This window comes from Ziziphus jujuba, chromosome 1 (genome assembly GCF_031755915.1).
Source record: "Ziziphus jujuba cultivar Dongzao chromosome 1, ASM3175591v1".
NCBI lineage: Eukaryota > Viridiplantae > Streptophyta > Magnoliopsida > Rosales > Rhamnaceae > Ziziphus > Ziziphus jujuba.
The window spans coordinates 2,609,605-2,625,873 of NC_083379.1; the positions used below are offsets into that span (position 1 = coordinate 2,609,605).

The 16,269-nt window shown below is 34.6% G+C and overlaps 1 protein-coding gene across 3 annotated transcripts; it reads left to right on the forward strand.

Annotated features, from left to right (window-relative positions):
- Positions 1 to 696: 696 nt before the first annotated feature.
- LOC107421989 (clustered mitochondria protein) lies at positions 697 to 16,100 on the forward strand. 3 transcript variants are annotated; one of them, XM_048473414.2, is made up of 29 exons: positions 699 to 1,037; positions 1,803 to 2,053; positions 2,397 to 2,458; positions 2,687 to 2,876; positions 2,951 to 3,091; positions 3,206 to 3,347; positions 3,455 to 3,648; positions 3,736 to 3,837; positions 4,946 to 5,081; positions 5,219 to 5,347; positions 5,952 to 6,339; positions 6,878 to 6,982; positions 7,257 to 7,375; positions 7,732 to 7,840; positions 7,935 to 8,027; positions 8,864 to 8,998; positions 9,098 to 9,268; positions 9,516 to 9,602; positions 9,943 to 10,077; positions 10,407 to 10,562; positions 10,857 to 10,925; positions 11,555 to 11,713; positions 11,979 to 12,035; positions 12,113 to 12,153; positions 12,252 to 12,371; positions 13,373 to 13,682; positions 14,397 to 14,504; positions 14,622 to 14,693; positions 15,107 to 16,100. In XM_048473414.2, exons 2-29 carry the CDS (start codon positions 1,816 to 1,818, stop codon positions 15,569 to 15,571), a joined length of 4,233 nt encoding a protein of 1,410 aa, XP_048329371.2. In that variant the 5' UTR covers positions 699 to 1,037; positions 1,803 to 1,815; the 3' UTR covers positions 15,572 to 16,100. The 3 variants fall into 3 exon arrangements, with proteins under 3 accessions (XP_048329379.2, XP_048329371.2, XP_048329363.2); XM_048473406.2 differs by having other exon boundaries at positions 700 to 1,037; positions 3,191 to 3,347; XM_048473422.2 differs by lacking the exons at positions 14,397 to 14,504; positions 14,622 to 14,693; positions 15,107 to 16,100 and adding an exon at positions 13,783 to 14,035 and having other exon boundaries at positions 697 to 1,037; positions 3,191 to 3,347.
- The last annotated feature ends 169 nt before the right edge of the window (positions 16,101 to 16,269 follow it).

Sequence of the window (16,269 nt, forward strand, 5' to 3'; positions counted from 1 at the left end):
GTATGTCATGGTAAAAATAGACAAAAAAATGGTTTAAAGACAAATATAGAGATGATTCAAAGGCAAATGTATCAAATATTAAAGTTGAAAAACTAATACACTAAAAATAATAATAATAATAATAATTATAAACACCAAATTGCAATTATAAATAAAATTAAGAGACTAACAGCCTAAATTATCCTTAATTTTTTATCAAACATGTGAAACGTTTACTTTTCATCAAAAAATGCTTTTAATTAAAATTATAAAAAAAAAGGAAAAGAAAAGAAAAGAAACAAGCATATTCGTATAACCCCAAAAAAAAATAAATAAATAAATTCCATAGAAAGGAGTGTGCATGTATATAGTTAATTTGTAGTGTAAAAAGAAACAACCCACTCCTCTTTGTCTACGACTCGAGCAAACAAACACAATTAGCTCGGCCAATGGATGCGGGCCAAGTGGTTGGAACTGCATGTGTCATACTAATCATTCATTCACTACCCCAATACGAATGTAAAATTAAAAAAGAAGCCCATATAATTTTTTCCGGCCCACCTAAAGCATTAACCAATTTTAGAAAACGATTATTCTCACAAATAATTGGAGTGGTCAAGAAAAAACGACGCCGTATAAATTTTGTTCCCACATTCTTTTCTTTATGGTTTTCATTATTAATTTTGAATTAAACCTAAAAAGGAAGGCGGAAGGCCCAAGCCCAAAAAGATGGGACTCCAAGCTGTCAGCAGGGCGCTTTCTCTCTGTTTTTTCTTTCCCCCCCTCTCTCTCTGTCTCTCTGTTTCTCTCTCTCTCTCTCTCTCTCTTAAAAGGTCGAAATTCGCCGCCTCTCAGCCACTTCCTCTTCTCCTCTCTCTCTCTCTCTCTCTTCCTCCTAGTTTGGGCTAAAACCTCACCACCTTCTTTCTAAAACCCTCTTTATTTTTTTTTTCGTATTTTTATATTGGAAAATAATTACTCGAATTGATTATTATAGTTACTTTGTTATTTTATCGAACACCTTTGCTGCAGTTTGAGAAGCTTTTGCCTTATTGGTGGTAATAATACTATTCCAACTCTGTTTTCATTTGGTGTCCCTTTTTTTTTTTAACAAAAAAAAGAGAAGAAGAATTATAAATAAAAGCTGGGTTTTGCACTTGTTTGTGGTAATTTTGATTGGTTCATTTGGTTAAAAGTTTTTTTTTTTTTTTTTTTCCTTTTTCTTTGAAGTGCTCAGTAAAATGGCTAAGTTAGAGACTATGAGATTTTTGTTTTTTTGGTTTTTATTTAGTTTTATTTCCGTTTATTGGTTTTGTTAAGTTCATTGGTTAGTCTCTGTACGTGCACGCTGTGCTGTTGTGATGTACATGTCATGCCTATTTATGGTTAGTCCCATATTTCTGAAAAAGGTATTGTTTTTTCACTGTGTTTTAGCTTTTTATCTTCAATGCTAATTTTAAATATTTAATAAGAAAATAGATGCTTTTTTTTTTTTTGGTGGTTTTATTAGAGCTATTGGCTTGTCAATGGGCTTAGTGATTTCATTTGCATCTATATGAGTCAAAAAATAGAGATGTTCATGGTTTTTTTAATTGGGTGTCATAATATATCTTTGAAAGAGAGAATTAGTTTGCTTTTTCCCAATGTAAGACAAGATATTTTGGTATTTTGGTGTTGTTTCATTAATTTATTTAAAACGTTGGTATCTTTTTCTTAAAGCTTGCTGAAAGAATTCCATTTTTAATTGTTTGCACATGTTATGTTTATGTTTTGGTAGTGTTGTGACGTGTATGGAAATTACTTATGTGTGTACAAATTTTCAGAGAAGGAGGTGAAATGGCTGGAAAGTCGAACAAAGGGAGGAACCGGAGAGGGTCAAATAATGCTGCTACTAATTCTTCTGAGTCAGTTGTCTCGTCCAATGCTTCTAATAAAGAATCTAAAGATAACTTAAGTGCTTCAGAGCCCATTAAAGATGATGCTAATGGTGTACCTGTTGCGGTTGAGTCAACTGATACCCAGCCTGAGGTAAAGGAGGTTGAACCAGAAAATTCAGCAAGCCAAACTAAGCAAGGTAAAATTAATAATCGGGAAAACAGAAGAAAGGATACTAGAAAAAATGGCTCTGGCATTTTGAGATCCAATTTTTAGTTTATTCATACTGTGTGTTTCTTATCCAGTTTTTAGTTCATTCATCCTGTGTTTTCTTTTGCATAAAACCTTTATCTCACCAAGAAACTTATAACTAATATAAACGCCAATTTACAATATGCATGCATTGACTTGCATACAGGTTTGCATTGCTTGTATGCATGTATAATTATATTTTGGGTCCATTATATGTATATCTGCATTTTATAAATAGTGTCCAACATAAAAAATTCCAGCATTTACATTTTTTCTTCATGCTAGTGCAGGTGATCTTCATCTTTTCCCCGTCTCTGTCAAAACACAAAGCAGCGAGAAACTTGAGCTGCAAGTAAGTTATTTCCTAACGGATATATTGCTTGTATTGTCACTTGTTTATAATTATTTGCAAAATGCAAAAGCTGCATGCATTATGACCGTATTGAACCCACTTGTCAATGAAGATTTTATTTTGATTATTTAAAGCTGTGGCATTTGAGTTATCTGTTAAGATAATTTTTGATCCTTGAATTCAATGTTGATGTCCTATTTATTAGCAATTCATTTAATTGTCTTGAAGCTGAACCCGGGAGATTCAGTAATGGATATTAGACAATTTCTTCTTGACGCTCCTGAGACATGTTTCTTCACTTGCTATGACTTATTGCTGCACACAAAAGATGGTTCCACTCATCATCTGGAGGATTTTAATGAAATTTCTGAAGTAGCTGACATAACTAGTGGTGGATGCTCCTTGGAGATGGTTCCTGGTATATACTAACACTGCCTTCCATTTGTTTTAATGAAGATCTGATTGGCTCTAACAGGAATATTGCTTTGACAGCTTTATATGATGATAGATCCATAAGGGCTCATGTTTATCGAACAAGAGAATTGCTTTCCCTTTCCACACTCCATGCATCAGTATCAACATCGCTTGCATTACAGCATGAGATGGCACAGAATAAAGCAACAAGTCCAGGAGGTTAGGATATTGAATCGAAGCCAAGAGTCTTTCACTATTATCTTGAACTTATTTTTCATGTTGTTCAGATTGTAATAGGCATACTCTGCTATGATGCAGATACCACAAAAACAGATGTACTGGAGCTTGATGGTTTGGGTTTTATGGAAGATGTTACTGGTTCACTGGGTAATTTGCTGTCATCATCCTTGAAAGAGATTAAATGCGTGGAGAGTATTGTGTTTTCATCCTTCAATCCTCCTCCAAGCTATAGAAGGTGGGGTCAATAATTTTGCACCTGCACTTAGTTTTTGTTGAAAACATAGCTTCGTTTTCTGCGGAATATTTCTCAACTCTGTGTTGTTGGTCTTTGTTAATTTCCAGGCTTGTTGGAGATTTGATTTATTTGGATGTAGTAACATTAGAGGGCAATAAGTTTTGCATTACTGGAACAACAAAGATGTTTTATGTGAACTCAAGCACTGGGAATACCCTTGACCCCAGGCCGAGTAAAACAAATTTTGAAGCTACTACCCTTGTTGGACTCTTGCAAAAAATCAGCTCCAAGTTTAAAAAGGGTAACAGAACATATTTCAGGTGTTGCTGGATGTTGTTAAAACTCAAAGCAGTCTGATTAATCATTTCCTCTTATTCTCATTTTGAAGCTTTTCGGGAAGTTTTGGAGCGGAGGGCTTCTTCTCATCCTTTTGAAAATGTTCAATCTTTGCTGCCACCTAATTCATGGCTTGGATTGTATCCCGTTCCTGGTGAGTTAAACTACATGGAAGTTAATTAAATTCTTTTCCTCTTCAAAGTCTATATGTTGCATGTTAGGCTGTTGGAGTTGTGGTAAGCAGGCTGCTTCTATAAAGTGTTTAGCTTTATATTACTTTTGGTACCAGAATTGCCTCACGCATGTTTGATGATTACTTTCATCTTGAAGATAATGATGGAAACCAAATAAAAATATCAAGACCTCCTACTTGTGGATTTAGAAATTAAATAATTAAGTTTTTTATTTATCGCTGGAATTATTTTATTTTTGTTGGTGTGTTTATTTCCAATTAAAATCATGGTTATTTGGAAACCATTTTATCGGATGTATTGACTTATTAAAGGGTCAATTGTATCCCTAGAGACTCAGACTTTGATAATTCACTAGTTTATGTTATTTCCTTCCTCTGGTTTTCTCGCTTAACTCTTTTTGTTGGTCCTCCTTATCTTTCTTATGTTCTTATTTAGTCTTCCCTCTTTTTTATCTCTGTTCTTTAGATTCTTCTTTTTCTGTAAGAAAGAAGGAAAATATAGGAGAATAAATTTTGTTCTTGAATTTAATACTGCCATGGTAATATAAATAACGTATCAATCATGATCTTGTTTCTAAAGCTTGTAATTGGTCTCACAAGAAGGAATCTAATTTCTTTAGCCTCTGTTGTACGTGATTAGTTTTTGTACTAGATGCTATTATTAAAATTTAAATTATCAGTTATCACAGGTGGCGTCAAGATGTGAATTTACTTACATACTGCACCTATAGCTATAGAATTCTTTTTGCATACAATGCATTCTCTTACATCAACTGTTGCTTATGAATTTAGTATATCTATTTTGGCAAAACATTGTTATGATTTTGTGTGGTTTGATATGATTATTGTTATCATTGTTGTTGCGGTTTTATTCTTTTCTAATTGTAATGGTTCTTGGCATTTATAAGTTTTGAGGTTTGATTTTGTAGTGTCCTCTTTTGTTCATATCTTTTTTACATAATTACATTACTGGTTTAGGTTAAAGATCTTTGTTTTGTGAACTTGGAGATTGCTTTATGAAACCTTTGATTTACTTCATTCTTTAATTTTTACATAATAAACTTGTCAGATCACAAACGTGATGCAGCAAGAGCAGAGGATGCTTTGATTCTTTCATATGGCAGTGAACTGATTGGTATGCAAAGAGATTGGAATGAGGAGTTGCAATCATGTCGTGAATTTCCCCATACAAATCCTCAGGAAAGGTGTATCACCTCTGATAGAGTGACATGTCAAAGTTTTGTTGTATTTTCCTTTGGCTTTGGCCAACAATGGATAAGGTGTCAAATATGACCGCTGTTTGGTTTCCAGTGTTTTCAATTATGAAAATTTTATTGTGCAGGATTCTGCGTGATAGAGCTCTCTACAAAGTGACTTCAGACTTTGTTGATGCTGCAGTTAGTGGTGCTATTGGAGTCATCAACCGATGCATACCTCCTATAAATCCAACTGATCCAGAGTGCTTTCACATGTTAGTTTGATCTGCAAAAACTAGCCTCTTTTTTCTAGTACATATTTTCCATTAATGGCTTTGATTAAAATCTCGACATTTGTGTTGAACATTTTGTATTTAATGGCCATCTTTTTATCTTTATACATTACTGTTTGAGGAAAAGATAATGACTTCAGTGTGCTTTTTGGCAGCTGCCTTTTGATGGAAAATCTTTACTTTCCAAGTTAGGGATATATAATTCAGCTAAGGACCAGATTGTTTTTTATCAGACTTGAGTGCAGGATACTGATGATTTTCTTTTCCAATAGATGTATACGTTGATTTTATAATATCTTTTGTCTTTCTGTATGCTGCTATTTATAATGAATTAGCTCATCACCATCCTGAATTTTAAGATGTGAGGCTTTACATCAAATGGTTATGCTTGGCATATATGTTTTCTTCCGTGACTGGTAGCTTGCATTTAGGATATATTTTGTTATGTCTATGATTGCATCTTACATTCTATATTCTCTTTGAGATGTGTGAGCGGTTTTGCTTTTGACCACCATATGAATATTAGGTTCCCTCAGTATGTGTCCTTTTTGTTTGATTAATATAACTTTCTTTGTTTTTTCTCTAGGTATGTTCACAATAATATATTCTTTAGTTTTGCTGTTGACGGGGACCTTGAACAGCTATCCAAGAAATGTGTGTCAGATAATAAGCTGAAGAATGTGAGCAATGACTCTTTGCCTGAAAAGGCTTTCAGTGGTTCATTGCATGGAGATAGCGGTCTTCCCAATGGGGAAAAATGTGATAGATCATGTACAGGGGAACATAATAGTGTCACAGAATTGGCTCCTGATGCGTCTGCTGAGGCACCATCTGCTGAGACTGAGCAAGCTACATATGCTTCTGCAAACAATGATTTGAAAGGCACTAAGGCATACCAGGAAGCTGATGTTCCAGGCCTTTATAATCTTGCAATGGCAATAATTGATTACAGAGGTCATAGGGTAGTAGCTCAGGTTGGACTTAACTCTGAGACTAGATCTTTTCAATTTTCACCCTTGCTTGAAAGCTGTCATTCCTAACTTATATTCTGGTTATGACCTAATTGGTTCTAGAAGGTCAAGATATTGGGTTATCTCTCTCTCTCTCTCTAGATGTATACATATATGTAGTGTAGTATGTGTAAAAGTGTAAATTTATGTGTACTCACTTTCTCTTACTCTCTCTAAGCAATCTATTCTTTTGTTTTTCTTTTTTTTTTTTTTTTTTTTTTTTTTGGTGGTCAAACTTATTATTCAATCGCAATCCTCCAGTAATAAGAAGAAATGACAGAACTGCCTATACTCAATGTTATATGCATATAATTTTTTTTGATCGGTTGTCACACTCACATGTGATAGTTTTTGAGTGTTTTGGATGTTCTTTTACTTTTCAATTCCCCATATTCATTTTGCACTTAGCTTGCTTGAATCCCCTTTTTTTTTTTTTTTCTATATGAAATTTAATATTGATTTATCTTCTCACCACGTTTTTTTCATACAAATCCTCCTGCAGAGTGTTTTACCAGGCATTCTTCAAGGGGATAAATCAGAATCTCTTTTGTACGGTTCTGTTGACAATGGCAAGAAAATAAACTGGAATGAAGATTTTCATTTGAAGGTGAGGGAGCATCTGACGATTTGTTGATTTCATCTGCTGTTGGTTTAAGATGCTACATCCCCTTTTGTTGTTTTTTTATTTTTATTTTTTTTTTTTTGGGGCCCCTGTTTTCTTTTTTACTTCGAAGGTTCCTCTTAAAGTAAGGTTTCCATATATACTTTATTGGATTATTGTGCCAATGCTTTATATAAATGAATTTCCTTGTTACAAGTACTCATTAAAGGAAAGGGAAAAAAATCCGTTGTTGCAAATGCTAAGTGTTGCTTATTATTAGGTGGTTGAGGCTGCAAAACGCCTTCATCTGAAGGAGCACACAGTCCATGATGGATCTGGAAATGTTTTCAAGTTAGCTGCACCAGTGGAATGCAAGGGTATTGTTGGCAGTGATGACAGGTGAATCTATTGTCTTTCTATCATAAAAACTTCTTACTCTTGAAGTTGGGTCTTCCTCTATCTCAATCCATGCATACTTCGGATCACCTTAAACCTTATTCTTTCTGTGTATTTGGCTTTTCACCCCAGTTTAGTGCTTGCATATATCCTTTCATGTGATGCTTGAAGTTTGCATCATGGTGAAAAATTTCTAGACTCAGCTTCTCAGCGTTCTTTGTTGCTGTTTTTTTCTGCAATTAAATGTTTTAACTAATATTGAAGTCTCTGCAGGGGAAAATCTTAGGTGTAGTATTAAAGTGTTAACAACTTAAACATCTAACTATCTTTCTCTCTCTCTTTGATATCTTATGATTCAGGCATTATCTCCTTGACTTGATGAGAGTCACTCCTCGTGATGCAAACTACACTGGACCTGGGTCTCGATTTTGTATCTTGAGACCAGAATTAATTACAGCTTTTTGCCAGGTAAAATTCTGATATATATATATATATATATATTTTCTCTATTTGGATTAGACCAGTATGTACATTTATGATGTAAATTTTACAATTGGAGAAGGCCAAAGCGACAGAGAGATCCAAAACTAAGTCCACATCTCAAGGAGATGCTCATACTGCCAGTAATTCTCCAAATGTTGATGGTGAAATACAGGTGAGTACAAGGCAAATTCAATTACAGCTATGATGATGTAAATTGTGTTATTTTTAAATTACTTTTTGCACCCGTATGTGATATCTGTAGATACTCTATATGGATGGTTGGATTTAAGTTTTTCCTTGTGCTCAAAATGACCCACCGGTAACTTCAATTGCACGCTTAAAGCATTTGTTGCAATATGACTAGGGAATAGTTATGATTTGTGCTTCTCTTTATACCTCAAGTTCTATTGTCTTGCATTTCAACATAATACTCTGTCCTTGGTCTAATCACTAATTGGATAGAAATTTTTATTTTTTATGCATCACCTATAGTGTGAGTACAACCAAAATAGTTGTAGGCTTGCAGTAACAATTATCTTCAGTTATTGGGGCAAAAGTTACAGTTTTCCATTGTTTGAAATTTGTTCTTTGTGAATTAGCATTATTCTTCCTAATATTCACCATTGTGGACATTTAATCTTTGTATTTTTCTCTTCGTCGTGCTGTAAGGATGCCTATTGAACTGATTCCTTTTGCATGTGTATACTCCTTGTTCATTTTGTACGTTCAGAAACATGAAAAGGCAAATAATTTCTCGTTGCTGATTACTTAGTTTTGTTAATCTTAATTTTATTTATTGTTATTATTTTTTTATTTACTAGTAGATTTCTGTCAATTTTTTGTTATTCTTATTTTTATTTATTGTTATTATTTTTTTATTAACTAGTAGATTTCTGTCAATTGTAGAAGTTTCTTTGACTGTTCTGTTTGTATAATTTATAAATAATTTGTGCCTAATTTGTCTCTTGTTGTTTGGCTTTTGTGGCTAATTGCATTGCTCTTATTTAGGATATAACAAAAGAAGAGAACACTGAAGATGTTCAAGAATGTGCTTCTGCACCTGCTGAAAGCTTTGAATCACAGGAGGGGATTCTTTTCAACCCTAACATCTTCACTGAGTTTAAATTAGCTGGAAATCATGAGGTTAATTACGGACCTTGACCTTGTAATATCTATTTTATCACTCTCACTGAAATCTAAGTTCATAATCTTTGGTTTTCTTTTTCCACTTTGTATTACCAGGAGATTGCAGCTGATGAAGAAAATGTGAGAAAAGCTAGTTCGTACCTAACTGATGTTGTGCTTCCAAAATTTATACAAGATCTTTGCACACTTGAAGTATCACCTATGGATGGCCAGACACTAACTGAAGCACTCCATGCTCATGGCATTAATGTTCGCTATATTGGAAAAGTATGTCATGAGTTACAATTAGTGCTCTCCTAACAACTTTTATTGTTAAATGCATATATATATATAATATAACATCTAGTTCTATATGTATATATATATATAGAGAGAGAGAGAGAGATAGATGGATAGATAGAAATTACGTGTGTTTCATGTGGATGAAGGATGTATCTGTGCCATGGTAAGGTATATGGTCCTTTTTGTGGGTAATTGTAATGTTACTTTTGATATAATTTGATCCCATTAACAGGTGGCTGATGGGACCAGACATTTACCTCACCTCTGGGATCTCTGTTCTAGTGAGATTGTGGTCAGGTCTGCCAAGCACATCTTCAAGGTACGAGCATTATCATATTTGCTTATTGTCATCTTGTTGGTTTTTTTTTTTTTTTTTTTTTTTGGGGGGGGGGGGGTTAATTAGTAAAATGTTGTCTTGGTGGGGAGTATGAAATGTTAACAGTTTCCAGGTAATTTTCGTTTGATCCTATTAATTTGTCTCCTCTAACTGCCTGAAACAAGAGGGCTTGGGTGATTATGAAGTTGTGTCACTTTTGTAGTTTAAGTCCAACCTCGCACTGTTTCTGATTTTTTTGTGGTTGTAATAGGAATTAATTTAGTTACCGAGATTTGGTGCATTGGGCACATGTGAACACACAATAAAGAATCTTCTTGTGCAGGCTGTTTTGAGAGATACAGAGGATCATGATCTTGGACCAGCAATCTCGCATTTCTTCAACTGTTTCTTTGGAAGTTGTAGTGCTGTTGCCTCAAAAGTCTCTGCTAACAGTGTGCAGTCTAGAACTCCAAAAAAAGTATGCCTCTTAGATGAATCTATTCAGATTTGTTCTCAAGTTAGTTCCTTTTCTTTTAAAAAAATAAATGAATAAACAAATAAATAATAATAATAATAATAATTAGCTCTTGACATTTAAATCTTGAAAAGTGTCAAGAATGGTCTTAGTTATTTGCAAGTGAGCTTAAGTGCTGAGGCCTGCCGAAGCTCATTTAAGTGGATACTTCCTATTGTTCCTTTTGTGAATTGGAGTAGACTTCCTTTTGCTTTAGTGTTATAAACCTAAACTGGTCTAGTTGCATAGATAACTTGAAAGGAGATTTTTAACTCATATTCAATTATCTACAGGACCAAATGGGCCATCAATCTCCGGGAAAACATTCTAGGGGACAAGCAAGATGGAAAGGCGGAGCTTCTGCTAGGAAAAATCAATCCTCATATATGAATATTAGCTCTGAATCTCTATGGTTGGACATTCAAGAATTTGCGAGGGTCAAATATCAGGTATTACTATTAATAAGCAGGGATTGCTTTATAACGGACTAAATGTTTACTAGATTTTTCACTGTCCTCACTGCATCACACATCATCATGAAGACAATCATTTGATCTCTTCATGCTGAGACCATTTTCTGTGTTGATTTATACTACAAAGGGGACTTTACATAAGTATTCAAAATAAAGTGGACTAGCCTATGTTATCTGCACTCTCCAAGCACAGATTTTGTTCCTTTTGTTATTTGTTTACTTTGCATGTGCATCAGAATCTGTTTTGACTTTAAGTTTTTACTGCTACAGTTTGAGTTACCAGAGCATGTGAGGACACAAATAAAGAAAATTTCTGTAATCCGTAATCTTTGCCAAAAGGTAAATATGAGTTCATCTTATCCAATTGATTAGAGCTTGTATACCATGATGTTATTTAGAAATATCTTCTGCTTATGATGTTTGAATACTTGTTTGTTTACTTGTTGGTAGGCATGAATGCCTTTGAAATCATTTTTTTTTTTTTTTTAATTTAAATCTTTCAAATGATTTTTATTTGCTTCGGTTTTTCTTTCATTGTTTTGTTTACATATGCAAGGCTGCTCTAAGACAGCCATATGGTAGTTAGAAAATCATATTGTCCTAGCATTAAACCCCTCGGTTTAAGTTGAATATCAAGCCAACACTTAAACTAAAAACCCTTTCATGTGTAGGAAACTTGGTAGCTAGAAACAGTACAAGAATTACTGAATGCTAAAGCCTGAAATGAGAGTCCCAGGAATTGAACATGAGTCCAGAAGGCATATGTATATCAAGCAAAGACAGACACACTACCAAATATGTGTTCTAAGCTCACAATAATTTCATTTAAAATATAACATAAGCTCTTGTTCTTGCAAACATTGTAGATACACTAGTATTATTGATATATTATGTTCTGCAGAAATTTGCTTCCAGAATTGCTTGAGCTTAAGAGAAGCCAACTTACTTGGCTTTGAATTCTTTTGCAGGTAGGAATTACAATTGCAGCTCGCAGATATGATCTTAATTCCACGGCACCTTTCCAAACATCAGATGTATTGAATCTCCAACCTGTAGTTAAGCATTCAGTTCCTGTGTGTTCAGAAGCTAAAGATCTTGTGGAAACAGGAAAGGTCCAATTGGCTGAGGTATGAACCTTTTTTGGATCTTGCAATAACTTATGTTTGAATATTATTAGGAAATTTGAATGAAGTTATATGTGATTCGGCTGAAACTATTGTTTACTGCAAAATAAAATCATAGAATGTGGTGTAACTTTGGTATTATCTGAAATGGCAGAGAAATATTTTAAGCTGAATTACTACAGTATGCAATTGTTTAGCTAATAATCTGGACAAGAATGGCCCATTAAATGGTCCATTAAGTTTCTGATAATCAACTTATTTGTTTCAGGGAATGCTTAGTGAAGCCTATACATTGTTTTCTGAGGCGTTTTCAATTCTTCAGCAGGTATATTATTTTACTTGGGTTGGCTTCTTGAGATCTCTTTTGTTACATGTAGTTTTATCAATTTCATCTGATTACAGGTTACTGGTCCAATGCATAGGGAGGTTGCTAACTGCTGTCGGTAGATGTCAAACTCATTTCTCTATGCAGATTCTTCTTGTTAATTTGAAGTGCATTTGTGATGTACTAGCCTCTTAAAATATATCCCTTGAACTTCAGGTATCTCGCGATGGTTTTATACCATGCAGGAGACATGGCTGGAGCCATAATGCAACAGCACAAGGAACTGATCATAAATGAACGTTGCTTGGGTTTGGACCACCCTGACACCGCTCACAGGCATTGTTTTCTATTCTTTACTTTTGTTTTAGCTGCTGAGATGGAGTTTGAAATAATTGGAAATGAACTTTTTCAGTGGTTTAATATTGTTTGATTATGGAAAGTATAGTCCCCAAGGCTCAATTTCTTTTGATTGCTGTGATATTTTTATGGATGTGTTTGACAATGGAGGTTCTAATCCATGTTTTCCCTTTTTGTTTTGTGATTTTGCAAGGTTTCCAATGTTTCATTGATTGATTAAAAGAAAATTATGAAGAAAATAAAAAGATTAAGTATAAAATATACATATTCTATTTTCCATGGAAATATGTAAGGATTTTCCTTTTTCTTTTGTTTTTTTACTTAGTGGAATTCAAATACGAAATATAGCGTGCTCTTACATAGTAAAAGGCAAGCCATAAAAGATGTTTCATCATGAAGGGCTTATTTAGTTTTGATGGGCTATTTTGTTAGTTTTTCCTATGTCCTGGTGCTTAAATTCCTAACCTTCAGAGACATGCAATTTCTGGTAGTTTATTCATTTAAAATGTTTCATGGTATATATACCATGGCATCTTGGCTGTTGAAGTTCATTATATAGTGTCATATGCAGAATCACACTTCATGAAAACAAATCCATACTCATTTATAAAATCTTTTTGCTGTGTTTTTTGGGTATAAAGGATCTGAAAATTTTTCGTAAAGCTCTATATGAAATTTCTTTCTATGTATCACAGTATATTTCTTCTTCTTTCTGGAAGATTTTGATAGTAAATTGTTCTTAGGAATAGCTCCATTGACACACCAAGATTCTCTAATGAAATACTACCTTTTTGCATGGAGTAAAGTACATGGTGGTCATAACAACTTTGGAATAATAAAGTGAAATATAGTAAATGTGAATAAAAATCTTGATCTTTGAAATTGCATGGAAGATTCCTCTTAACTTTGCATGCATCTCTGTCACTCTTTACCTTCATATCTAACTGTTGGCTTTCTTGATCTGTAAATATGCTATGCAGTTATGGCAATATGGCTCTTTTCTATCATGGACTTAACCAAACGGAACTTGCCTTAAGGCATATGTCCCGAGCATTACTCCTGCTAAGCTTGTCATCTGGACCAGATCACCCTGATGTTGCTGCAACTTTTATAAATGTTGCAATGATGTACCAGGATATTGGGAAGATGAACACAGCACTTCGATATCTGCAAGAGGCCTTGAAAAAGAATGAGAGGCTTTTAGGCGAGGAACATATCCAAACTGCTGTATGCTATCATGCCCTTGCCATTGCATTCAATTGCATGGGTGCCTTCAAGCTTTCTCACCAGGTACTGTACCTTAGGGACATTTGCTTAGCAAAAAGTGGAAAATTTTGTTTGTACTCTTTGAGTTTTATTGAAGTTCACGTATCTGTTCTTTTGGAATTAGGCATCACCCTTCCTTGAAAGCAAAATTAGATTACACCGACCATCTCTCCATGTAATGGGTGCTAAATGGGGAGTTTGAATTCCATCTATACTGGTAACATTCACCCTAATTCTCTACCAATGGTGCAATTAGCCCAAACCAGAACCTGCATGGCTTTGTTGGGATCTATTGATCCAAGTTCAAGAAAGAAATGAGATGTTATTAACGATAGTGGACAATATAATGAGAGTACTTAATTATTTTCATTTTGGAAGTGGACCTAGTTCAGGTCATATGAGTGCACTGCTTAGCTTTTCAATTGTAAAAGGGTGCTTCGTTACTCACAACAATCTCACTTTAGGATTTGCGTCATAAATTTTGCTTTTTCTTTAGTTAAAACAAATTGAGAATGAAAATTACACATGTTAATCCAGAATTGGATGCTGGTATTAAAACAATGTTATGCTACTCGATTAGAGAGGTGTCAAATGCCCCTTGCTTTCTCTTTTGAGTTGCAGTGGTATCGAATTCCACATGGAGAAGATAGAGTATTTTTATTAAGACCTATCAGGAGGTTAGTGATATTCTTCCAACAAGTACAATCATAAAAAAGAATTGTCTTCTGGTGTTTGCAGCATGAGAAGAGAACCTATGATATACTTGTCAAACAACTTGGAGAGGAGGATTCAAGGACACGTGACTCTCAAAACTGGATGAAGACATTTAAGATGCGTGAGCTACAGGTGAATGCATGTTCCAGAGGGCTTTGAAGATAAAATTTTGATGGAATGCAGTTTCAATTTTTTCAAGATGATACTTGCTTCATTGCCAATCTCTGAATTTTTGTATTTGATTGACAGTTAAATGCACAAAAACAAAAAGGCCAAGCCTTGAATGCTGCTTCTGCTCAGAAGGCTATTGATATTCTGAAGGTATCTTGGGTGCTCTTTTTGCTTATGCAGTTCGAATTTCACATTTTTGATAATGTTAAGATATAAAGATCTAACTTTAACAGTGCACTTTTGTCATGCTTTCCCGTTGAATTATTCCATTTTGGTTTTATCCTAGTATTTGTCTTTATTGAGTTTTATGGCTGCAATGCTAATCACCTGTGAGAAGGATTAGGAATCTGGCTTTTGTCCTAATGCATTTTCATATTGCATGATAATCTTCTGATCTATTACTGCAGAAACAAGTAACCTAGGTTCTTTGATACTATTATTGCAGAAAAACAAGTAACTTTAGTTCTTTGATATGTAAACATTCGTTGTGCATGCTGCCAGGATTAATAGACTTGGTACCCGAGAGCATTTTGTTTATTTGATAGCTGACTTTTGCATGGCAGGCCAATCCTGACTTGATACAAGCATTCCAAGCTGCTGCTATAGCTGGAGGATCTGGGAATTCCACTACTTCTGTTAACAAATCTCTCAATGCTGCGGTTATTGGTGAAACTCTTCCCCGGGGGAGGGGATTTGATGAAAGGGCTGCTCGTGCAGCTGCTGAAATCAGAAAGAAAGCAGCAGCAAAGGGTCTCTTAATTCGCCCTCATGGTGTTCCAGTCCAAGCTTTGCCCCCAATTACTCAGCTCCTTAATATCATCAATTCAGGTGCTACCCAAGAAGCAGTGGATGATGGAGAAGCAAATGGACCAAAGGAATCCGATGGCCTTTCATCAAATGGTTCTGTCGATGCAAGTAAAGACCAGTCACAGCCAGAGCAAGAGGGTCAGGCTCCTGTTGGATTGGGCAAAGGCCTTGCTTCATTGGACAGCAAGAAACAAAAATCAAAGGCCAAAGTTGCAGCTTGAATTTTTGAAGCAGTGATTTAGTTGATCGGAAACAAAACAAGAATATAAATTTGTTTGTGCGCTTTGGTCATTTTCCTTTTTCTATGGTTCAAGTTGCAATTTTTTTCGATCATCTCGAGGAAGAGTACCTCGCCGCCTCAGCCTCAGAAGCTATTAAGAGAGTTGAGATGAGCATTGCACCCATAAAATTTCCCCAGTTTTGGGTTTTTGTTTGGCACTCAGGCTGGTAGGTTGGCTCAGGGAGCAGGCAGGCAATCTCTGTTGCAAGTAGGTTTAATGTAGTAATGCTTGTAGCAATTTTTCCTTTATAAATTTGGGTATTCCATAAAGCCATAATCTGAAACAATCTCAGCGCAACTTCATTGTTTTCCATGTGAAACAATATAATTCATAATCGGGTTGAGTTTAATTACATAAAATGTAATAGTTACTCCCATCTTTTTTCTTTATTTAAAAGATGCGATTGATTCAGATTAAGTATGACCAGCAATAAGAAGATATCCTTGGTCTTGGTCTTGTTTCTCTCATATTTCTAGCTGTTCTTTTATTTATTTTGCCACCCTTAGAATTTGAGAATCTAATATCTTAAGAATATTACTCATTTTCAAAATGTATTTCTACCCAAAAAATAATAATAATAAAATACAAGTGTCGTCTTTTTATCTTGATCAATTAAAAATCACAATAAAAATTAAGAA

Excerpts from the sequence above, each read along its gene's own strand:
- LOC107421989 (XM_048473406.2), top strand. The coding sequence starts at position 1,816 with ATGGCTGGAAAGTCGAACAAAGGGAGGAACCGGAGAGGGTCAAATAAT. Across the intron at positions 3,092-3,190 it reads TAAAGCAACAAGTCCAGGAG|ATACCACAAAAACAGATGTA; the intron begins GTTAGGATATTG and ends GCTATGATGCAG. Across the intron at positions 3,838-4,945 it reads TGGATTGTATCCCGTTCCTG|ATCACAAACGTGATGCAGCA; the intron begins GTGAGTTAAACT and ends TAAACTTGTCAG.